Below are 25,337 nucleotides of genomic sequence, written 5' to 3'. Positions count from 1 at the left end.
ATCAGCAGACAGTTTGTGTGCTGTTGAAACCATTCAAAGTACACAATGAGGAGCAGGTAGCGTATGCAAATGCTGTACCCAGCCTTGGAAAAGCTTCCTGCACTGGTGCTGTGCTCACAAAACAGTAAGTCCAGGGACAGAGGGTTACAGGCAGACCTGGCTTCACAGAAAGGCTATTTTTAAGAGCAGGTAGGATTAACAGCTAACCCTAGCCCTTCCATTGGTGCCATACATCCCCATAAAGAATCTAAAGAATTATATTCAAACTTCCTACCATTTGTCAGTTTCAAAGGGGTAAAACTGTTCTTGGGAAATAAACCATGACTCATGCTTGCAAATTTATTTCTTTGTCATGCTGCCTCATGTAGCTTGTAGCCTGCTCTAGCTTTAAACAAGTTCTGCTAATGAGCTTCAATGAAATAAAATACAGATTAGAAACTGAGTAAAGGATCCTGAGTAAAAGAAGCCCTGCTGTTAGAAGAAGCTGAAAGGAAAGAGAGCCTGTTACCTTCAGTTATGCATTATGAAAGAAAGGTCTATTTTAGGGCTCAAGAAATGTGCTGAAAAGTGGAATACATGTAGTAGGAAATCAGTTGCTACATTGTCCTCTATGTACCTAGACTGAATTTCTGCAAAGCTAAACAGTGAACAAAGCAGCTGCCCCTCTGAAGGATATTAGGCCTGTGAGTTCAGGAAATAGGTAGTAGGACTGTCTCCAAATGTGAGAAAGTTTTCTATCTGTAGCAGAACAACATGTATGCACAGGTCCTGCATAGGAATGCTATCAGCCACTTGCTCTCATTCATCACTGTCACTGGATTAAGAGGCAGTCTGGAAGCAATGTATGTACTACTAAGCATTCTTGCCATTACTGAACATCTTTTTACATGGCACCACAGCTGAACAATTACCAATTTTCACACAGGCAATTAGTGCAGAAGAGAGAATCCCTCCTCTGAAAATATTTCTCGGTGATCTGGGAGGGAGAGGCAATTGCTGGGTATGTTCTGACTGGTGACTGCTTTGGTGAAACATGTCCCCTGCTTTGAGCCAGGGACTCAAATTCATCTCAGAATTCACATTGCACTGTAAGCAGTTTTGTCAACTGTGGAAGTAAAGCTGTAACAGCTTTGAAAACTGAATTATCCTTTAAAACCTCTAAAGGAGTCCCTTCAGATGCCATCAGGAAGATTTGCAAGGGTTTGTGAGGAAATTTGTGCTGCTTACTTTGCCTGTTCTGGGAAAGGTTGTCAGATCAGCACATTTCACTAATGGTTAATTCACTTACACTTCCTTCTTTATTTATCTTTAAAACTCTTGACTAATTCCTCAAGTATACAGGCAGGGTGACACACTAACCTCCTAGTTAAATTCTTATTCTGATAAATGATGCCTGAGGGGCCTTTAAGAAAGAGAATGAAAAAATCTAAGCTGTGTGCTTTGAATTTAGGCTTATGATAAGCCCCATCTGAAAAACTGAACACAGGAAGAATATACCCTGCTTAATGCCACTGCAAATAAATATCTGAAATACAGTTACTTTAGACAGTTATTACTGATTTTTTGTGAACCCTGTCACTATCTATTAGAATCCTCTGAATGTTAATTTTATTTTAAAACAAGAATGACCTTTAGGCCAGAATTTTTTCGCATCCGGAGACGACCCATCCACATGTCAGTGAGCAGCATCTGGCTGCAAGTGTGAGCGATGAAGTCCCTGTGCTTGGCTGCCACTGCAAGCTGCAGGCACGTGGCATTGCTCCAGTTCTTCAGCTCATAGGTCAGCAGTTTCATTGCCAGCTGCTCGTCCTGCTTGTATGACTGGTCCAAAAGCTCGACCGCCAGCTGGCCAAAGTCTCTGCAACAGAGGGACATCCGTTCACTTCCGTGAGCACCTGCAGCCTTGTGGTCAGAACACCTCTCTGCAACTGCCAGCCTCTACGAGGGGCACATCACCTTCCAGCATTCCAAATTGTGATGTTGACTCTACACATAAAAACTCACATTTTCAAATGTGAGTGGCTAATGTTAGGCATATAAATAAGTGCCCCAACTTAGCAGTAATGAGCAGGCACACCTACCAGCTGTCTGCTCCCACCTCCCTGCCCACCTCCCTGACATTTTCTAACTGAAATCCTCTGGTTATCTGCAGCTTAAGGGAATGCTTCTCTGCTGTTTGCCCACAGCTTCATGGTCAAGTCTCTTGGAAGTAGTGTCCAATATCCTTTCTCAAATCCTAAATTTCTGAAATTTTAACATCAGGGAAAATTCTTATGGAATCTAGTATCTTGCCTTGCTCATCTAAGCATGACCTCTTGGTTAATTAACACTTCTGCCTGAACACTTTGCTCATAAGGATTTCAATAACTGTTCTGCTGTGTTGGTACAGAGTATCCTGAAAAAGCACAGAGAAATGTTGCAGTCTGACTCATGAGGCCTCAGGGAGAACACATGAACTGTACAGACATTTCACTGTCTTCTTGACATCTTTTCATCTCAGAAGTTATACTGCTAACAACTTTGCTACTCTGGCAGACAGATTGTTTAAAAGTCACTTGGATTTTCTCAAAATGGACTGCACTTCCCCTACAAGTCAGAAATTAAAGCAACCTACAAATAAGAAAACTTTAGGCAGGTTCAGAAATCCCTCTTCCCTCCTATGTTTGTTTTTTTTTTTTTTCCTGAGAGGGGAAAATATACATGAAAGGAAATTCACCTGGAATTGTGGTTCAGCTCTTGGGATATGTCATCCACCATGTCATTTTCTGATGCTTCGTGGGCCATGGCTTTGCAGAGTTTGCAGGCCACCAGAGCTTTAGCCATAGCCTCTTCCCCATGTTGCCAAAAGAAGAGGGCCATCTTCTGACGTTTCATCAGCACAGCCCACACCATCAGCTCGTGGAATGGGAAGGGAAAGTGATTGATTTCAGGGTCATCCATATCAATATCAACTTCTTCTTCTTTTTTCTTTGTTGGCTTTCTCCCTCGACGCAAAGGGACATCATCCTGTGGGAATTGTAGAGAAATTTTTTTCATCAGTGAAAGAACTGAATCAATTCAAACAATTCATTGAAATCAGAGCCTAACATGCTTCCTGCAGACCAGCCCATTCATCATTTTTTGGACAAAATATTTAACATAGATGAACAATAAAAAAGTATACTCTGTAGTGTATACAAAAAGCATACACTATAATTAGGAAGACAGTAAACAAGGGAACAGAGCCTTGGACTAATCACTCTGAATTAATAACACAATCACTCTGGAACTAATAACAGAGAGTACAATCACACAATATCCAGAACCATTTTGGAAAAGCCACCATTAAAATAAAGTTTAGAGTTCACTGCAAATGTAACATCTGCTGTAATGCATCTGCCTCTTTCCACCTCCAGAAAGTACATATCTGGGGGATTTTCTAATCTGCTGAAGACTCCTTCTATGCTTATTTTTGTGTTTTCTCCCTTTGCTGCCTTACAAAAGTAGCAACCTCCCTTCTTTACTCCTATTCTTAGTATTTATTCCTTCCTTCTGCATCCATTTGTTGTTTCTGTTGCCTTTAGTTTCTTTCCCATTTTAGCCTTTTGCTTTAATCAGGTGAGCTGACCTATTCTGTCCTGTGTCTATGAATGCAAAAATGAAAGTGGTTGTATAAAATAAACAAATACGAAAATACTACTATCCCCTTCAAGCATCAGAGTAGACAAAAGTGCCAATAAAACTGAGATAACTTTGGATATCTATAAAGATTTCTGCATCATTCACTGCAAGTGTTTAATTTCTCTGAATGTGTTTTGAAGTTAGATGCTGTCTGACTGAAATTCTTCTTGCCCTGCCAGACTGAAACATTTTGTTTAATTCTTATTAAACAAAAAATCAATAAGATCCATAGTTGGGGCAGAGCCCTCTTTTTCCTTAGCTATCCCCTGGACTTTTATTAAGAAATGAATTTTATTAAGAAATGTTTCTTAATCTTTCCCTTGTGTAAACGAGCTATCTGGATGAAAAATACTATTCGTGCTTTCATTACAGTGAAATTTGAACATTATCTGGATAATTTATACTTATTAATTTGAACATTATCTGGATATAATTTATATTTATTGAAGAAGGAAAAGACATTAAGATTTTTCACAGGTTGCCTACCTCCATTCCCAACAGCTTCAGAGCTTTTGGCTGTACAAAAAAAAGTTAGAAAAATGTTATTTCTCACAGAATAGTGATGAAAAACTACAGCTATTTGTGTATACATATACACATATGTACACATGCATGTAGAGTGATGTAGAATATACAATAAAATATTGATAATAATAATAATGAAAATATAGAAAATAATAATATGATGTACTGCAATAGCATATATATACAGATACACACCAATCAAATTATTACATATATGTAGTTATTTCAAACTTGAGTTTGACATTATTTCAGCAAAACCATGTCAGAAGAAATATATTTGTATGCAGGTACAAATTACAACTGGTTAGGGCTGTTCTAGCAAGAAAGTGATAGGGACCACTGATAAGGCATCAGTGGATTTCTCTGGAGTACATCAGCATTTTGGCCACTGCCCTGAATGCTTTTATTGACTGTTGTGGAGCTGCTCTGTGTATTGGTTCAGTATTGGTGAAATCACTGCTCAAATGCTTTTGTCAATGGAGTGACTTTGGGAAGGAATTCTCTCCGACCAGCTACAATCACTGTCTTTCGTTTCAAATGTGAAGAATCATAAGGAAAAGCATATAGAAATAAATAAACCCATTTTAGGTAGCTGTCTGCAAGTGTTTCACAGAGCTCTTGCCATTGATAGCCACTTATTAATACTTTCAGTGCTGCGTATTGCTAAAATCTGAAATGTGAGGCAAAAATAGGCAAAGAAGGAACCACAAATCACACTGCGAGGAGCTGAACAGACTCCTGTTCATGCTGGATTGGGTCAAAGGCAATATGGATGATAATAAACAGCTTTTGTGTTTTAGAAAGAACTAGTATTCACTTATCAAACATGGAACCCACAAAAATACTTAACAGTGGTGCTGCCATGAACACAATGACTGCTGGAGCCACATCCAAAAAATAAAACATTTTTTGACTTATGGGTTTCTTTGCCCTGAAACCTTCAGATCACAATCAGAAGATAAGCCATGAGATAGGAAATGCATCGAACAATGCAGAAGTTTTCAAATCTAACTCCGAAATTAGAATTACATTATTATTGGTGCAGGTCAAAAGACTTTTCTTTTAAAAGCTATGAATAGTCATAATTACAGGTTTTAGAGTAAGAGGAGACTGTTTTATGCGCTGGTTTCAGCAGGGCAGCTGAATGCAATAATTTTTTCATTAAATTTATAAAAACCATAGCTTGTCTCAGTGTCTGGCTTGTGATGCATTATGGTGAGAAAACTGCAATGCACATAATGGAAATGAATCTGGACCCCACGAGTCTGGAGCCATCTAAGAAGCTATGGTAATCCTTGCCAGTTGGTACAGTCATGAGGATAGCAAACAACTTGTTTCTTACTCTCTTGGGCCCAAACAAGTTGTGGTACAGTGTTCTGAACCGCTTTCGGGTGTAATTGCAGCGATACGCTCCTCCCATCAGGTACTCTATCACCAATCCAATATCAATCAGACTTATCCGATAATCAGGAGGTAAGTTTCCCTGCAGTGAAAATAAGGATGGTGGGAGAAGAGATGCTTATTACTGATATTGTTAAATGTACTTTAAAATGATGTTAGAATAAAACAAATTAAATAGGTAAAATCAGGAATGTATTATTATGCTGGTTAATTAATTCACCTTAAAATAGATCCAACCGAAACCTGGATATTCTCGCTTGGAAAGAAGACATAAGTTAAATAAGAAGGTGAAGAACTTGTTGGAAGTAACAGAAGATAACGTCAGTACACAGAACTCATATTCTTCAGCTGGGGAAACAAGGAACATGACTGCAGAAACAAAAGCATGAGGATCGATACACTTGAAAAGTCAGGCACAGTTGCAGAACTCTAGCTCTGCAAGATAGCACTTTTCCTGCACCAGCTCTCACCCACAACTCGTCCTGGCATCTCACATCTCTGCTGCCATCTTGCTGGACTGCCTCATCTGAACTGCCAATGCATGGTGAAGGAACATCATACAAAGTCTTTTGTTCACATGGGACCAGCTTCTTCCCATCCTGCAGTGTTTCCTTCCCATGTTCCAGGAAAGGAAGAGCAGGAGGTGAGATTGGTCTTACAGCTCTAGAGGACCCAGACAGTACCATGAGCTATCACTATTACTAGTTGCTAGGAGCAAGGAGAATCTATCAGCATTCAGTCTTGGAGTTATGTTCAAAGAATACACACCCTTGCTTAAGTTTCACACCAAGAATGAGGAAAGCATCTCTATGTATGAAAGCTGTAATAAACAAAATATCTGTGGCTAATTATTTTGGGGTTTTTTATGAAGCAAACTACAGGCCTAGCAATTTTTCTACATATTCTCTACCTGCGTTCCTTACATATTTTACTAAAAGCCCCTTTAAACACTTCTTCCATTTCTTTTCCTTTCTTACCCTCTGTTGGATATTTCTACATCTCTATATCTAAATAGATATGTATATGTATGTGTATGTGTGTATGCCTATGTATATGTATATGACGTCTTCAGCATGTACTTTTTAACTTGAAAGGAAACAGAATGACAGATATGTCCACATCTTACTGTCCTTTTTATGGGAACTCCCTTGCACACATCTTCCTAATCTTCACTTTCAAATCTGAAAATGGCATCACTAAGGTTATGAATTCTCCAGAGCCTGGGGGTTGCAAAACTATGAAGAAAGATTTCAGTAACAGATTGTCTCTCACTGCATATGAATCCTCTCTGAGTTAATGGGGCATTTCTATTCTCCAGTCGCAGTAAACCCAATGGGACATCTTGTGTGCTGAACAATTTAAGGCTGAGCTGCACTCACAGATGTGCAGTCAGGTCTCTTGAGGGTCTCTGGCAATGGAGGAACAAAATTCTAGTGTGGGCACACCTACTCTTCTATTCCCTCCAGAAAAACTACACAAGGTAAACTCTGACCCCTTTACAGGAGGAAAGGACTAATGGGAAGGGAATGAGCCCAAATGAAAGTTTGCGTCCTTCTCTAACTCTCTGCTTCTGAGTTGACTGCATGACAGTTCATGTTTCAGTAACCATTCCCTATCAGAAAAGAAGGCATGATTCAGCGAATTGTGAATAGATAACCTGGCTCTGGAGACCTCACTAAGAAACCCTCCAGAGTTAGAGAACCCTCTCTGTTCTGTGCATCATTGTGCAAAAGAAATGACTACAAAATAAAGGTGGAGAGACAAATTATCTTTCTGTGTACTGTGAACAGTAGCCTTGAAAAAAAAGGAATATTACTCTAATAAAAAATTGTCTCATATAGCCAATATTGCAGAACAACCACAAATTGTAACTCTTAGCTTCAAAATTTTTTAGTGCACTGCAATAATCTAATGTTCTATAATGATATACAGTACAGATTACAGTGAGTCTGTAGCTTTTTTATGTGTTCATTAGGAGAAGGTTAGTAATTCACATGGAGCAATTTTATGACTATCATGTCTTGCTTGAAATATCTGCATGTCTGGAGATATCTGCCTGGCTTCTCTGGAGATGTCCTTATTAGATTAGAGCAGAGAATCACTAACAGAGACCAGATGGCAACTGGTTCTACAGAAGAGAAAAAATGGATGCAAAGATCCTCCTTCCTTTTCTACTTCAGCCATGAAGGACAAGGCTTATTTCCTGCCCTGCTACCATGGTACAAGCATCATGTTGAAAAGGCTGAGGAAGGAGAGAGGGAGGTTGTGCTTTCATAGTGTACCATGCCCAGCAATTGGCTGGCATTCAAAGGGACAAAAAATCAAGCAAATTTATTGAAAAAATTGAGCTGCCAACTATTTTTAAGTAATGTCCTCTAGCATATCTTTTTGCAACCTTCCTAATCTTGTTTAACTTGATGAGTGGGGGAATTACTATGGTTTGCAAGAATGTGTATTAGCTTAGATAATTTGGACATGGTAACATTTATGTCGAACAGTTTAAAAAAAGATAACATCTAAAAATTAAATGAAAAATGAACATAACAAATTACATTTAAGAAGTAAATTCTGCTAGGTTTGGTTGGTTTTCCCCCTAAAATGTTCTTGTCTCCCCAGAATGTCTAAGAGGATAATTCTACTAGAGCAAGGATGAAAGCATTAGCAAAAATGGGCGTTGCAGCTCCAAGGCAAGACTCCTTCTAACTTAAGGTCTTCATTCAAACTGAAAGCTTTAATGTTATTAAGTGGCAAAATATATTTGAGCAGTTAAAGAGCAACAGGCATCAGAGTGCTACATGTGTTACAAAGCTGAGTTTCTTGATACAGTTTTGATTTCTAAATTTTCATGAAAGATTTAGAAAAAAAAAATCCCAGTAAAATAGCTTTGATAAAAGATGCATCCAAACCTCCCACATAATACTGAAACACTTCACTAAAGAAAACTCCCAAATCCACTGGAAAAATACACATTTCATAAACATTACTTTTCCAAAGTGAGAAGCCCTAGTAAAGAAGACTGGACCATCCTTGCGAGAGGAGTTACACACATGCCAAAGCATTTGTTCTGTCTGCAGACAGCTTGAACCACCCTGGCAGTGCTAAGAATGCTTGTAAATGAAACACAGTGGTGCAAGTGGGACAGAACCGTCCCAAGAACAATAAGAATTTGGATGAACTAATTCTGGTGCAGTCTAGGTGGTCAAAAAAGACCAAGGAGAAAGTTTGGTTTTGAGGTAAGATAGTTGTCCTGGTTAATAATCAACAAATCTTTTAACGCTGGGACAAACTCTTCAGTGTTAATGCACAATTCCTCTCCTGAAGAAATTTGAGGTTTAAACTGTAGCTAGTCACTTGTAGTACTTTTTTTCACTTTGAGTGCATTTTTGTGTCACCATGTAACAAACCTCTGAGTTTGCATGCTGAGGAAAAAATAATACTGCCAAAATTCTATATATTGCTAGTTTGTTCTTTGGAAATGCATATGTACAGTAGCAGTCAAAAACCCCCCTAACTTTGGAAATGTAAATAATCCTGAAGTGGAATTGAGATCTGTTAATTATATACAATGTTTTGGGAAAAAAAAATCCATCTGGTAATTTTTACTGATTTTCATCCGCTAGCTGAGGCAGGGAAGGACTTTTATTTTTTTAAATTCGTAGAGGGTAACCTCCACTTGCAGACAGGGTGTCCAGGACAGCCACTGTCTGATTCTTTCTACTTAGCCTGGGTACATTGCTGTGTATGGAAGGAAGCCAAACTCAAATGTGAAATCCTGGACCCTTGACAGGAGATGGCAAAATGGCCACGAGGCCAAAACTGCAGGCAGGTTGGCCTCACTATGTAGCAATGAAATTGAGAGGACTGAAAGATGATCTGAGGCAGAGTCATTATGACATAATTTGTCTTGTTAATACATGCAAAATGTATGCACAATTAGATTACTGTAAATTCTTTAAGATTTTATCTCCAGGCCTTTACAATATGCTGCCTAGGCTACCAGTCTTCACAGCAGTATTTGGAAATCAAAGGGGAAAATACATTGTTATGTTATATGTTTTCTGTGCATGTGTGTGTGTGCACATGTGTGTCTATAAGCTGCCACAAATGTTATGTGATAATGTGACTTCTGTTGCTCTCACTTTTGATTTATGAAGCAGGCAAGATTGTTTTTAAAACAAAACAAAACAAAACAACACTCTCCTACTGATTTATACAGCTATATAGTACAACAGTAGTAAATTACTTCTTCTACAATTTTTAAATATCCATTTCCTATCTGAGAATCCATAATGATCAAGATGCAATTTTTTAGCATACACCCTTTAAAAAAGTGCAGGTTTTAAAATTGCATGTAAATGCACAGTGTATTTCATATCGATTAAGTATTGTCTCGAGGTGGTGTATTACATACTTTGGTATTTATATTCTGTGATGCTGTAATTAAATCTGAGAGGTTAGGTGTATGGCATCAAAACATACATGAACTCAAAAAACTAGCATCAGCAGTGTGGTCTGTCTGGCATGCATGATGGGCCATCAAACTGTCAAATGGTGATGTGTCCATTAAGAAGTTTTTTCCAAAGAGGTGTTTTTGTTTAAACTGTTGTCAGATCTGTGGACTGATTTATGGCTTGGTTGATTGGTAAGGGATCTGCTCAGTTTTCAGGGCTATAGTGAGCTGTCACTTCTCCTTATGAAGCCTGGCTGTTCCTCATCCTGGACAAAATGATAAATACAGCCCCAGAGGTCCCGTTTTCTTCAGGAAGGTGCTTAAGAGCCGCACCAGGCTGGCTGTTTTCAAAGCCCTCACCTACGCTCATAAGACTGATTCAATGTAGTTGGAATTACTGAAGATTTTATATATTGACAGAGGAAAGAAAGATAAATTTATGGAAAGATAACCATCACCTAGTAGTTAGAAATCCCTATGGAACAAATAATATCATCAAATATAGGTTTTTTTTATAACTTTATTTAGTGTCTATCCATATACATCCATGAGTACAGATCATCTTTGACTACTTTGATGCCTTTTCTTTCAAGAGTTTCTTTAAAAATACATATTTAGTTAGGGGCTTAGAAAAAAGAAACATATTATTTAGTTACTCAACATACAGTTTGCTATGCCTTTGAAGAAGAATTTGGAAAGGTGATTCTGGGGGAGAGAAGGCATTTGGAAAAAAAAGTAGAACACAGATTATGCTTCTTTCAAATTCTTAAAGGCACATAAATAACTACATATTGAGTAATAAAATATCCTGGAAACTTCAGCTTCAAGAGCAGTAACCATTCTAAATAGATTCTAACTTCACTCTGCTCAATCCAAGGGAATTTGTGCTTAATTTCTTTTTGTAGGCATTTCAATTGTCATCTAATACACTATACATAATTGGACAATGATGATGCCATTTAACACACCAACCAAAGAACACCACCAGAACCTTCCTAACATGCTACTGATTATTCTGCAAAATTACTTAATAAAAAGGTGCTGTATGACACAATACTACTCTCCTCCCGTAAGAGGCTACAATTCTGTCACTGTCAGAAAAAAACACTAAAACCTGTGCTCTTAGAAAAAAAAAATCCTCTCTTAAAATTTTCCATCTAGTTCCACGTACAGAGATATCCTTTCTCGAGTATGCTATCCTTGAGGTCTGACTTACATAATATGCAAGGTTGTAATCCGCACATGCTCTGGGAAAATACTCAAGCTGATGAGGTCATTTGCAGACTCAATCTCCTTACTTGATCCATATATTTAAAGGATAAGGGATTTTTATTCCTTGCAGACTCTGTAATTCTTTTAATCCTGAGCACATTGGTAAAGGTATTTTGTATCTCCTTCCTGCCACTATACCTTTCAGTATTTCTGTCAGCTCTTCTAATAGATTTTTGTAATTCAATTTATAATGAAAAGGGTCAGGGGGAACTTGCACTACTCATTTTTATATTTCTGCTGAGGAAGATGGCTATAATGTATCACACAATACAGAATGAGGAACTGTTTCAAAAAGCCAGGATCCAGCACAAGGGTAAAAGCTATTTTACAGGCTTGAAAGTAAACTAGCAACACAGAAAGTAGCTTTGACAACAGTTGCAGGTATGGAAAAATACAAGTAACAGCATAAATCCACACAGTATGTAAGAGCCTACAATTATGGCAGCAGACACATTATTACTCAAGCGTCTAAAACCACAGAGAAAGCAAGCCAAATAACTTACTAATTGTGCTTTGTATGCAAAAAGTTGATATTTGGAGCACACAAACAGGACATTCTGTATTGGCAGGAAGGAGAAGGCTCTGACTGAAAGCTCATGCAAAACAGAGACTGTATCTAGCTACAAAAAACCAATAACATTATTTTCAACCTACCGTCTATTGGACTCTTACCTTTTTCACATCTCTGACTAGATGATGCAGAGTGTTGGATGGTCCGTGTCTCTGCAAAGGACAAATGAAGAAGAACAAAATAATTTGCACAAAATATAAATGTTGAGATAACTTTCTCACCTTGGTAGTTTAGAAATCAGGCTGCTGAGAGCACTTCAATTGTACAGTGTTATTAATTTAAAAAAACCCCAAACAATTACAGGAGCATTATTGTTTTCCTCTTTTGTAGAAAACTCTTCCTTAAGAAAACCCTATGAATTGCCACAGTGGTTGAAAACGGAAGTTCTGTGTATTGCATTGGGCTCCTGGCTTAGAAAAACCAGGAGCACAGCAAAGCCTCTGGGAAAGAGCGAAAGCAAAACCAACTGCTTTAGTCTTAGCCTTCCTGCACTCAGGACTTCTAATTCCACTGCTGGTGGCCCAGAGACACTCTGAGCCTGGCATTGCATTGAGGCTGTCTTATCTGAAAGCCACTGTCTATGAATGCACATGCATGTGAATGCAGAATGTACAGTCTGTGATTTTTTCCAATCTTCTTTTGACTCCAGCTGTCATTGCAAAAATATTCTGCAGAGAAGTCCTGCAATTTTGATTATACTACTACTACTACTATTACTATTACTACTATTATTATCTCTTACTTTATTTTCTGCTTTGTTTTTGACTGTTGCTGATATTTTAAGAGACTTTTATGAGAGGTCTTCTTGGTTGTAGCTGATATGGATGAGACCACTACACATGTGTAGAGTCGATGTTTCCATAGATGTGTTGCTCTGCACTTCCCAACACTTAATTTTATGTAATCCCATCTCTGAGCATGATGAGACTTACCTGTGATTCTTCATATGCTGCTTCAGATTTTCTAAAACACCTGCAAATATTATTGTCTCTCCTGTAGGTACCATTTTCAAATCAAACTGAACAGCTGTGGTCTTCCAGGGTTTTCCATGACCCTGGTCATAATGTCCTTTTGTGGTAAAAATGGACCATGTATTTCTTCACCCTGTTTTTTAACATTCAAGTAGGTTTAAACCAAAATTGTCCCTGATCTTCTAAACCATGGCAGCTACATTTCTTTAATAACCTTTGAAATTTTTAAATACTGTCAAAGTTTGTTTTTTTTAAAAACAAGTGCAACATCCTTATTCTTCTGCATGCTGATTGCAAAAACAGTAATAGATTCCTAAGGCTTAACTTTTTCTTACAGAAGCTTGGTAAACTCTTTGTTCACATAAAATTGATTCCCTTGCCTGTAGTTCTATATTTTATTCTATTTTTACAAATTTGCCATAGCAGAGGTAAGATTCACTGGTTTACAGCTTCACAGGTAATTCCTAAGTCTATGCTGAAATATGGTAATTTTTAACTGGCCATGTAATTTTTTTTTTTGGTGCTAAGGTTACTATGGATGCATTTGGTCATGTAGCATAATTGGTAGTTCAGGCATTTCAGAGCCTGGGTCTTTCAGAATTTGTGCATGAAAAAGTTTACGCTGACTTCTATAGCAATAATTTTTTTCAAAAAGCCCTTCTTTTAGCTGTAGAACTGGAGACTTCTGTCAAACTTATTCCCTGGCATTTGTACAAGAACAACCATGCTTATCCCTGTTACAAGGAAGCTGATAGGCATCCTGTTCTTAATACATAGATGCCAGTCAATAGGCAAAATGCAAGCTGATCAAAGATTAGATGGGAGTTTGTCTCTAGGTTAGCACATATGTACCCTATACATACATATATGCATACATACATATATATATATCTATATCTCTCTATATAGATATATATAGATATACACACAAACACACATACCTGTCCCTCCATATTTTGCTCAAATTTAATGAATCCATTTCATATTTGATATTTTGCAACACTGACTTCTGGTTACCATCAGTGTGATACACCTCCACACAACAGTCCAGTGCAGCAGCTTATGTCAGCAAAGGCTTTAAAAACTACTAGCAGAAAAAAACCTTTTTGAAAACAGATATGCCCATATCACAGCCCTTCTGCAACACACAAACCTGGGAATTCTATGAACTAGACAGGCCTGAGGATTTTTTTTTTCACTACACATTAGAAGTTTGAACTTTCTGAACTACTACCTAAGTAGGTAATAATACTGTGAATGCTGGAATGTATTTTGCATTTGAGAATTCAGAAGCAGATTTAATTTGTGCAGTTTTATATTCACTTTAATTGTAAGGATTAAAAACTTGCAAACAGTTTTTTAAAAGTCAAAGGTCTAATTTTTGGAACTCAGCGGGGGCATGGGGAAGCCCTCCATTGTAACAGAGACTGATTAAGAGTTGGAAGATTTTTCTGAAACCATACTGTCAGGAGTCACATAACACCACTAAGTCAGTCAGTTATTGTCTTCCAGCCAGTGCCACCTGCCTAAATCTTAGGATTGTCATTTTGGAATTACAATGACAAGAAATTATCTGGCACTGTGTGAGGTTTATTTTGTGTCTTTACAAAATCCATACAGCAGACTATGTGGACAAGGCACAGCATGTTACATTATATGAGAGACAGTCAAGAGAGACAATATGGACTAATGAAAAATTTCTGCAGCAGGTGTTGATTGCCTGGTGCATCATCATTATCATGCTATTGCAATACAAGTGGGAGCTAGAACAGTGCATACAGAGACAGAAAATTTGCCTTAGGCTGGCCCTACCGTATTGTACAGTTCCTCTAGCCGGGAGATGGTGAGAAAACGATGCATGCTTACTCCATTTTCTATGAGTAATTTCACAAAATCCACTCTGTCCAACACCAGTGCATCCAGCATTGCTTGCTCAAGGGAGCCCACCTGCAAAGCAAGTGATTAATTGAAGCTGCTCCTGGGTGTGGCAGGCTACATCCAGCTGGTTCAGTCCCCCTAGCACAAGCAGAGGGACTGACAAAATTCTGAGGGTTTCTCTTCTAAGCTTGAAATGAGATAATCACCATTTTAATCTGTAACAATTTTTCTAATTCAGGGCTGCATTTCAAAAAGGAATATAGGAGTGCTAGTTAAAATGCTCTAGGAAAAATAGATTAGGACAAAGTAACTGGAATCCAGTAAACTGGAGAACACACCTCTACCTTTTTCACTATGTCATTATTATAATTATTTCTTTTCCTGTCAAACATTTTAATTGTTTAATTAGATATATTAGATATTAGATATTAGATATTATATTAGATATTAGATATTAGGTATTAGATATTAGATATTAGATATATAATCCATTTAATTAGATATATTTGTAATGTGCACATAAAATCACTTTAATTCTGTCTTTTCTATATTTTTCTTCTGTTTGTGGTGTGGAACCTCAGGGAAATTTGAACACCCAGGAAACAGAAATAGCTTCATAACTTGCATTCCTTTGAAGGCCCAAATGCAAGAGGTCTTCTTACACAAAACCTCTCCTTAACTCTTGGAGGTCAGGCAGAATTAGAAGGATGAGAAATTATCTCATGCTTGCAGCTTTTAGCTTTTAGCTTCCAAAATGATTGCAGGATGCAGAATTTATGCAAATTTTCCTATGATGTGGTGATGAAGAGATAACAATGAAGACAGTTCAATGCCATTAATATCCCTCCTCTGTTTTGACACATACTTATGCCCAATATCAAAGACAAAATAAATAGTCCTGTTCACTCCATGACTAAAAAGGCAAGGATTTTTGTCCCAGCTATTAGGGGTAGCAAGCTGTAGAAAGCTACATTTAAAGTAAGGATACTTAAACAGAAACTTTTCCCATTGTTATAATTTTTCCATGGGGAATTGTAAATGCTCATGTAATGATAGTATGTGAAATTTTAATGACAGTGATGAAACAAGTGTCACAGTAGTGACTAATACAGTCCAGTTGAAACTCCTGAGTGAATAAGTTGGACTTTAGGGAGATACAGGTAGAGATGCAGATCTTCCTTTTTTGGTTTGTTTGGGTGGGGTTTTTTTTGTTTGTTTGTTTGTTTTTTTTTTTGGTTTTTTTTGGTTTTTTTTGTTGTTTTTTTTTTTTTTTTCCCCTGTGTGACTTCTGCCCCTGTAAAAGCTGTAGCACAATCTAGGAGTTAACTCCTCCTCCTCTGCCTGACACAACATTCAATAACTCCTCTATTTACAGTCCTCCCACTCCTGAAGAGAATCCATGCCTGAGATTGGTATTAGCCTGGGAGCAACTGGAGCACAGGACGGTGCTGATATAGAACAGGCAGATTGATGCAGAGCAGTTAATTCTGGTAACAGAATTAACACCACCTGAGGTCTGGAGCCACAGCCCATTCGTGGTGACATTGCTGATCAGCTCCTGCAGTCTACCTGACCTCCAACATTTGTATGGTGTATTTTTTATGTCAAATCATCACCTCAAATTCAGTATTTGCATACCAAACCATGCTGCTTGAAGAGAAAAAAGGAGTTTTGACTTTCCTTGAATTTATAGTCTAGCACTAAAAAATGGCCGTATACTTGTTTTCCTCAGCTTGCAGAATCATGCTTGGTAGCAGAAATCGGGTACTTCCCGTTTTTTCAGAGGTATGGTGTCCTTCTGCTAAAGCATCGCTAGATGTCACCATTTCCTTGGACAATAGAGCCCATTAACCTCTCTGCAACTGTGCCCGCCTTCAGCTACCATGACTGGAGCCGTGTGTATGGCAGGACCCAGTGTATTTTAAACCACACTAAAACCACCATTCCAAACAGAATGCATTTAATACTCTGTAGGGTTCAAAGTGTTTCCAATAGAAGATGCTGCGTATATATGCATATATATACATATATATATATATACTGTACCGGCCACTGCTGCCCATAAATAAAGATCTGGCTGCGGGCGATGTCTACTCTGTTCCAGGCTAGTGCTAGGCTCAGCTGGTCAGGAGCAGATGCATTAGCTCCTGTGTATACAGACAGGGGTGCAGGGAGGAGAGCAGGAGAAAAAAGAAACAAGACATTAGGCTCAGTATGCCCTGGTAACTCCTCTTTGTGAAAAGTCTCACAGATGTCCATGTCATTTCTGCAACTGATCTCATATTAAAACAAAACCAAAAAAAAAATCCATTCTCAAACCTGCATCTCTAGTTCTGTACAACAATCTAAGATAATCTCTAGATTGTCTTACAAACATTAAATATTCCCTTCAAAATACAGCAGATACAGGTGATATCAGATGAGGTGATTTTTGGTTTCCCTACTACTGGATGGGAAGCAAGAGAACAAGCCAGGATACAGATGGAGCTGCAGGAATACACACATCCCCACATGTATCACATGAGCATGCACATACGCACACACACACACACACACACACACACACAAACACATGTGCCTCTAGCAATTACGAGCAGATTCAACTCATACAGGCACGACTGATTTCTGTAGTTCTGCATTTTTTTGGCATCTTACACATTCCAGCTTCATAAGAAGCATAGGAGTTTCTCCCCTATTTGTACTGAGGCATCTTGGTGGGACAAATTTCCCTTCACATATGAAATACCCAGGTAATAAAGCATTCTATAAAGCTTGTGTCAAGGTATAATATATCCAAATTAAATGTGAAACTATGCAGATGATGGATTTGGAACTGCTTGTTCTTGGAAGGGAGGGTATGATTTTCCCTGCAGTTTTAATGGACACTGTGGGACATTCCTGTCATGCTGTGATTTTTTAGTATTTCATGGTTCTCAGCTGATTTGTAATATTAAAAAAGCATTTGTGCTTCAATATCAAAGGGAGAACTGGCCTGAGTGAACTGATAAACCAAATAAATAAAGGGCCCTTTGACTTTTAACTACATATCTGCTTGCAGTGGTTAGGTGATTGTATAAGGGCTTATTTTTTTTAAGGCCTCATACCTCTACTGTTACTTTGTCTTTATTAATTCTTATACTGATATCATGGAGTGAGGATAAATAAAAGGTTTTCATTACTTCAAAGCATTTGTGTCCCCATTTCAGTACTATTCAAACCTACACACTGTTCCAGTTGAAAGTGGACTCTGAAATTGGAGGCAACGAAAACACAAAGCTGGCTGCTGAAATTCTCTGTGAAGACCTTAATAAAAAACTTTATGGAGGTTAGCCTATTGTTTAATTTCATAACTCTCAACTTTGAAGTCAGTTTACTGCTGATATTGCCAAATATGTGTCAATACCAACAGCAATTGTTTGGGAGATGGTGAATTGTGAATCATCCAAATCACATTCATACAGAAATGAGCTCTGATGAAAAGGTAGACAATGCAGGAACAGAATAGAGTTGAAACAAATGAACAAGGAAAAAAAAAAAGAAAAGTGAAAATACTTCTGTGACTTTTGTGGCTAAGAAGTAGCAGGAATGCCCCTTTGCATAGCACACAGCTTCTTATTTCTATGTACTGCAACACAGACAAAAGCTCTCACAAGAGACCTTAGCAGGGATGCCAACAACAGCTGAAACTTTTGGAGTTTCTTACACGAGCAATATGCAGCATTCAAGAACAGAAAATATTTACCTTTGGGAAAGGCAACAATGTCTCTACATTTCAACATCCCAAGATTTATTTATAAAAACAGAAAAAAACCCAAAAACCTGCAGTGAGTATGATAGTGTAAGTTAAACACAGAGAGCAAATAATGTTCTCCCCACTTCTGAAGCAAACAAGAGATGGTCTCATCAGATTTCCTTCTTCCCAATCATGTGCCTGCAGGAGAAGTAAGATCTTCAGCAGGTGCTTAGTCAAGGTTTTTGGTGAGCCATGGAAGAAGCAGATGGGTGATCTCTAAAACCTGGGGGCAGTAATGGTGATCCCACAGCCTGAAAATATTTCGTATGTGTGATGAGGGAGCTCCAGATCCTGATTTTCCAACTACAGCCTATGATATGTGTAGCCGGAAGTGACATGTAGTCAGAAATAGTTTTGGATCAAGAGTGGATCAGACGGACTTGGGGAGGGAAGTGGGCTGTTTACACTGCCCCCACTTGGAGGCAGAAGTCAAGCTAAATCACTGAGGCTCCAGGTAAATAACCTCTGAGCCCTAGCAGGGAGTGTTCTCCAGTTTGTGTCAACTGACCCAAGGAGTCCTGGCCCTTTTCATGCTTTAGAAAAGATTCAGGTGGCAGATGAATAAAGGGTCTTCTGGGGCATTTGATCACAGGAAGGAACAGCTGGCATGGGGCATGAGGTGGTGCCTGCTCATCCATTCACTTTTCTTTGAGCATGCTCATTGCTCCAAATACTGAGCAGAGGGGAAAGCAAGCCATGGTCCAGCCTGTGTCCTTCCTGTCTCCCTTCATTGTGCTCAAGGCTGCCAGCAGTGGCCAAGTTTTCCTGTTGGTGCATGTGCAGTCCCAGAGTTGTTGCTCTTCTCTGTGCTTGCTGCCAGGATGTTTGATTTCATTGTCTCACTGAGCACTGCAGGTATCTGGCAGTCGAAGGAAATGTGTGGCTTCCCAAGGGGATGCTGTACTTCACGTCTGAAGCAGTCTATCAGCTAGGGTGTAGATTATGGATATGCATCCTGGGGATCTTGTGCATTTGGTTGGATGGGTGCTTCCACAGCACAGTTTCTTGCTGGAAAGCCCTTGCTTCCTTCTCCTCTTTCCTGTCTTCCATGAGGGGTTTTCAGATGAAGATGGATAACACTGATGTTACTTAAGAGGAGAAGGAAAATCAAAGCTATAAATGTTTGTACAGAGCAGCATATGGGCTGTGGATGCCCTTTAATTGATTTTATTCTGAAGATAGAGGATAGAACTGAAGGCCCTTGTCTCACACAAAAAAGGAAGTATTCAGGCTATTTTAGGTGGAATTCTACCCACGATTAAGAAGTATGAATGATTCCACTCATATAAGAAAAACTCCTGAGAAAAAATATCAGATGGCCTTCTTAAGATACAGTCTCCTTTCAATCCTTTTCTTGACTGCATTCAGTGCCATAGAACATAGACTTGAGTCAGAAGGAAGAATCCAAAATGTCATCTCTCTGTCAAGGCCTGTCACTCATGAGTGTTACTGTAACATGACCAAATCAAAGCCAAATGATATTTGGGAAGTAAATAAGGTAGAGTTAATAACCTATTGCATTGTATTATTTTAATTACCATATAATCCTTATTGAATTAAATAATGTTTTATGTAATATGACTAATGTCTCTGTAATATTTACTCAGTATTCTGGTGTCTGGCAGATTGCAAGATATGTTCCTCAAAAGAATATTTTGAGACTATGACAACATCTGCAGTGTGACCTCTCCTTTCATCTGCTCCTAGAAGAAAAGTTGCAGTTAGGATGCAATACATTGTTTTTGCAGTATTTTATCTTGGTATAGATATCACTGGATATAGATTGCTGGGACAGCTGTTAGTTCCTGCAGATGTTAATTTTATGTTCTTAGGCTGCCATCCAGCAGTGGTTGCATAGACTCTTTTGGTAAAAAGTCACATTTTCTACTCAATGTTTTGGACTGAAAATGTAATACTCCTTGATGATACAGCCTGGGACTATAAACTCAGTGCTGTCTCCTTGGGGAGCCAGGGTACACATCAGACAATGAGTGTTGTGCACTTGCAGGATTACTGAAGAGCTTTTATATACTAATTACTATAGGCTTTTATGTACTGGCTAAAGCTTACTGAGACCAACATAAACTCCTAAAGGATTCTCTGGGAATAGCCTATCATCTTGGTGCTCAGATATCTGGAAAGATGAAATTATATGAAACATCCACCTAGACAGAAATGGTTGAAAGATATCCATTTCCACAGTGCACCTAAGCATGTCAGTGTCCACTTTGAATCAACATCTAAAGAAATAACTAGATTATTTAACTAGGGAATTAACTTTTTGCTCTGTGTCTCTGCAGGTCCAATGCTGTCTCCTGTTTCAGCAGCTCTTTCGTGCAAAGGCTGCGTTTCCACAGCATTTGCTACAGAATCATCCTGGCAATTAGGAAACTAATCGACAATATAAAAGCAGATAACAAAACCAGCTACAAGTGCAATAACCACCAGAGTTAGGTCAGGTTGCTGACCTAACTCTGAAACCTTTTCGTGTCTGTGATTTCATGGATGGCAGACTATCCAGACTATCCTTGACCACCTGATACTACACAATGGCTATTCAGTGAGCATGACTCATGACTCACAGGCTGGAAAGTATGCAGAACTTTAGCTCTGCTTCAGCCTAACGTGGTTTATCCCAGCAGGTACACAGCAGTAATATCACTATATGCACATACTACACAGCGCCTCTTTCCCAGTGCTGACAGTTGCACTGGGGAGGCTTCTGGAGCACCATCTGAAACATGGCTGGCACAAATCTGCTCCAGACATTGCAACAGCTTCGTGAACTAGGATCGTTGAAGCCACTTCAAAACAAGTATTTTTTTAGACCATCTCCATATGCTGTCTTTAACTTCCCTGTCATATGCCTTCTGCTTTGCTAGCAGCTGCAAAAGGACAAAATCCATTATAGTGTGAGCTCCAACTGCTCAAGTTAAGAGAGCACAAACAGTTAAACTGTATTGATAAACTTGCCTGCTATAAACTCATGCCTTTGGAAACTTACTTCCCACATTTGTGTCTCTCAACATTAAAAAAAAATAAATTTGCAAACCATATGCTGTTGTGACATCCATGCAATGAAAATTGATAACCAGTTTGGATGCCACTCTGTAGTTTATTGAAGATCACTTCCAAGAAAGATAGATCTTGCTGACAAGATTAAACAAGAGACTTGTGAAAACAAACAAAAAGTAATATGTGGTGCTGGGTTTGGGACTTGTGGAATATGCTGTCCAGGAGAGCTCCTGAATTGTCAGTGTGCCGGATGTGGGTTTAAAAAGAGATGAGTTCATAACAAATCATGCACAGCAAATAGGAAGTGATACTTTGTGTTTCCAAATCCTTTTCCCACTCCTCCATGGCCAAATCACTCACACAAGGGTGGGATGGGTCATTAGCTGACATGCTCCTCTTGCATTACCAAAAGCTGAAAATTCCTCATCAAGAAGACTGAAAAAAAGTTACTGGTAATCACTCACCAGTTTCATACATTGCTCTGCTCCTTTTTTTACACAGTACTTGAGAGTAGGAAGAGATGAATTCTTAAATTTAAATTTATGAATGTCAAGATAACTCAGACTCAGTCTTCAAATCTCTTAATTTACTTATTACAATTATTATTTTCCTTAATTTTAGAGACAATAAACTGTAGGAAGTAAGTTTTCAATGCCGTGGAAACTCCAATGCCATGAAAATTTCAATGCCGTGAAAATTCCAACAGCATGAAAAAATAGTTGCTATTTATTTTACTTATTATAAATAAATTACAAATTAGAAAGCAATAGACAAGTGGTTCAGCATTGCTACCCTAGACTTTGATGAAAAATCCAAGTACCCATCAGGCTAGTGAGGTACATTTTCAGAAAATCAGTATTTCTTTCCAGGTGGGCCAGAACACTTGTACAAAGACATGGTGTGAATAAGGACCTGACTTGGCTGAGACAACAGGTCTCATCTTTGCACATATTGATTAAACACCTTGTGATCAGGAGGCTTACATGAACCAGAGGCACCTGATGAATCTGATCTTCATTGAATACCTTCATAATCAGAAAGTCCCGAGGAGCAGGGAAGATGAGGTGTAAGTCCTAGTTCCTCTGGCTCTTTCTTGAGCAAGAAACAAATGTTGCTGCCACCAGCAGATTTTCAAATCAAGGTTCTCAGACAAGCATGAAAGGAGATGTGGAAAGTACTTAAACAGATCCAGGCACCTCCTGAGCTAATAAAAGTTTCTTATGATGACTTGTACTGACTTGCACTCTTAACATCAAGAGGAAAAGAAAATTTATTTTACTAAGGGGTCAACAGCATCAATTAAGTACTTGCAAAATGGATATTCCAGACCAGGAAGGACTGCTCATATACTGAGACTACAACCACTAAAACAGTTGCTCATGTATATACTGCAGAAGAACATTTCAAATAGAAGACAATTCCGCACAGTCATGTGACTTATTTTCTTCAGCTTCCAAAAGTCAGTTCTCAGAAGACTCCAGGGATCTATGTTGGGATACAGATCTTGAAAACACATTTAGAAAAAGTGGAATCACAACTCTAAGACATTCTTTGCCTTATTAATAGAAAACAAGAGCACTATTTTCAGGGATTGTCTTAAGAACAAATGTGAACAAAATACCTTCACACTGCAGATAATGAAGGATTCAGTTACATTTAACATAAAAATGAAACCTTCAATTATATTATTTCCAAGGGACAAAAAGGAGAAATTTGGCAATGGATGAAATTCTTGATTCTTGTTTTGAATTAATTTATTAATTAATATAGACCAGGGTCTATCACGAACGGTAGCAACAGCAAATTTATTTCAAGTCAACATTTTAAGAGCAGAAGTCTAACATGTAATGGCTTAGAAAAATATAACAACCAGCCAAGTTTAAGATTAAAAGCCCAACCATCCCAATAGCTATGTTCTTAACTCTACAAGTGGAGGCTAAAAAGGAACCTCACACTACTTCCAAACTTTCCTAGGGATGACTACAGATAACATCTTACTTTGACGATAGAGCCAGCTTTATCTAAATGGATGTTCTAGCTACCAAGGTAATCTAAATCTGAGGAGTTCTTTGGCTGTCTTCTCATGAATACTGAGCTTCTCAAGTAACTGGTGGGGGGTCACCACTGATATTACTTGTGACACATCAGTGATTGTGGAGAACAAAAATCAGAAAGGAAAACAACAGCTGTTAAAACATTAAAGAAAGAGCTGGATTTGTATGAAGCAGTTAGAGCAAGAGCAAACTTCAGTTTCACAGTATAGATTTATCATCTTGATAGATATGTCAATAAATGTGGGTTTCAGGACATCAGAGACACAAAATGGATTGATATAGACTCACTCAACTCTGTTACCTTTTAGTAGTGCTGTCAGGATAGCTAAATCAATATCCTGGTGTCCTTCTGATCCCATTCGAAAAACTGTGATCTGCAATATTAATAGACAATACCATTGTTGAAAGAAGGATAATTAAAAAAAAACAATTTAAATGAGGGCAGCGTGACCTGAATCTTAAAATGTCCTGATGTCTATGAGATAATCTTACTTTATTTGCTTTATTATAAGCTTATTAAATAGGATTAACATACAGTATATTTTGCAACATAAAATTTGGTAAGATAGAAATTGTATTAATCTTCATATAGGACAAAGGTGTTCAGTGATACTTACACTAGGGTGAAACTAGAGATGAAAGAATGTTCCTGTATTAGAGTGACATTAGACTTAATGTTCCCAACAGATTACGAGAAAGATTTAGGAGTACTATGAGTGTGGATCTAATTGATGGCATATGGAATAGAATAAATATTTTCAAGTGATATTAGAAACCTATTCCAACTTGAAATTCTATATAGGAGAGACTTTGACAAATAATCCAAGAATTATGCTTCTAACAGGACCAGGAACATCTGCAGCCATGTATGGTCAATGACCTATCACTCGAAGTTATAGGCTCTGAGGCAGTGAGGTGAGATACACAATTCATAAATTATAAGAATGAATGTGCAGCTGTTCTTTCTAGCCAGAGTCACTCTTGGTTAAGACTGCGCTGAAACATAAAGAAGTGTAAATCCCCTCGCTCCTTTTGTTGCCATAGCAATAGCTTTTTTTGAATCTCTGCTTCTTATCAAGCAACATAGATTGCAGCTTTTTACTTGTGCCTTTACTCATGAAAACTATGCCATCATTTTGATCTGAGCACTTGTTGTCTGTTTTTTCTTTTGTCAGTATGGACTGCCTCAATTCCTTTTTTTTTTAGAATAAGTGACACCTTTAATTAGGAATTACCTGAGCATATTTTACATTCATATTGAGCAACATCTCTTGTTTCCATGTTCCTAGATTCCTACTCAAACAGCACTGAACTGCAGCAGCATCTGATATTGAGCAAACATCAGGGCACCAAGGACTGTCTACCATCACAGAAGAAGGAGACATACACAGACTGAAGGACAAGGCAAAACTTCAGAGATAAGCTTCAGTCTAACAGCTGAAAAGTGCTGTACAGTGTACCCCAGGAAATCCAGTGCAGCCCTCCTTTAGCACCTATTCTACCTTCATTTGATCCTAGAGCTCCAGGAGTTTCAGAGGCTTTGATATCAGTGACAGTAGAACAGCATCTTAGAGGCTAAAAAGCAAACTGGATAAAGGAATAGGAAACTGCTTAGCTCAATTAGTTAAGTGAGTTTGATGATGTAAGACATTACTCATGTTAGGCAACCTCCCCAGCAAAAGTACACTATTTCCAAGTTAGACTAGATTTGACCCTTCAAAGTGCTCTCGATACAAAGCATAAATGA

General features: G+C 38.3%; 1 protein-coding gene across 15 annotated transcripts in view; it reads right to left on the bottom strand.

Annotated features, from left to right (window-relative positions):
- Positions 1 to 25,337, bottom strand: part of TRPM3 (transient receptor potential cation channel subfamily M member 3) — a 416,327-nt gene that overhangs the window by 47,974 nt on the left and 343,016 nt on the right. For 7 of the 15 annotated variants that reach the window (XM_038125139.1, XM_038125130.1, XM_038125138.1 and 4 more), the window contains exons 9-17: positions 23,892 to 23,964; positions 16,775 to 16,875; positions 14,663 to 14,797; positions 11,981 to 12,031; positions 5,807 to 5,842; positions 5,528 to 5,668; positions 4,147 to 4,176; positions 2,717 to 3,006; positions 1,630 to 1,858 (exon numbers count right to left, since the gene is read on the bottom strand). In XM_038125139.1, the coding sequence (XP_037981067.1) occupies positions 1,630 to 1,858; positions 2,717 to 3,006; positions 4,147 to 4,176; positions 5,528 to 5,668; positions 5,807 to 5,842; positions 11,981 to 12,031; positions 14,663 to 14,797; positions 16,775 to 16,875; positions 23,892 to 23,964 (1,086 nt within the window). The remainder of the gene's footprint in view (positions 1 to 1,629; positions 1,859 to 2,716; positions 3,007 to 4,146; positions 4,177 to 5,527; positions 5,669 to 5,806; positions 5,843 to 11,980; positions 12,032 to 14,662; positions 14,798 to 16,774; positions 16,876 to 23,891; positions 23,965 to 25,337) is intronic. The other 8 variants (XM_038125131.1, XM_038125140.1, XM_038125142.1 and 5 more) reach the window with 3 other exon arrangements.

This window comes from Motacilla alba, chromosome Z, assembly GCF_015832195.1.
Source record: "Motacilla alba alba isolate MOTALB_02 chromosome Z, Motacilla_alba_V1.0_pri, whole genome shotgun sequence".
Lineage (NCBI taxonomy): Eukaryota > Metazoa > Chordata > Aves > Passeriformes > Motacillidae > Motacilla > Motacilla alba.
The sequence above is the reverse complement of the archived record's forward strand: the minus strand, read 5'-3'. Positions and strand labels throughout refer to the sequence as shown.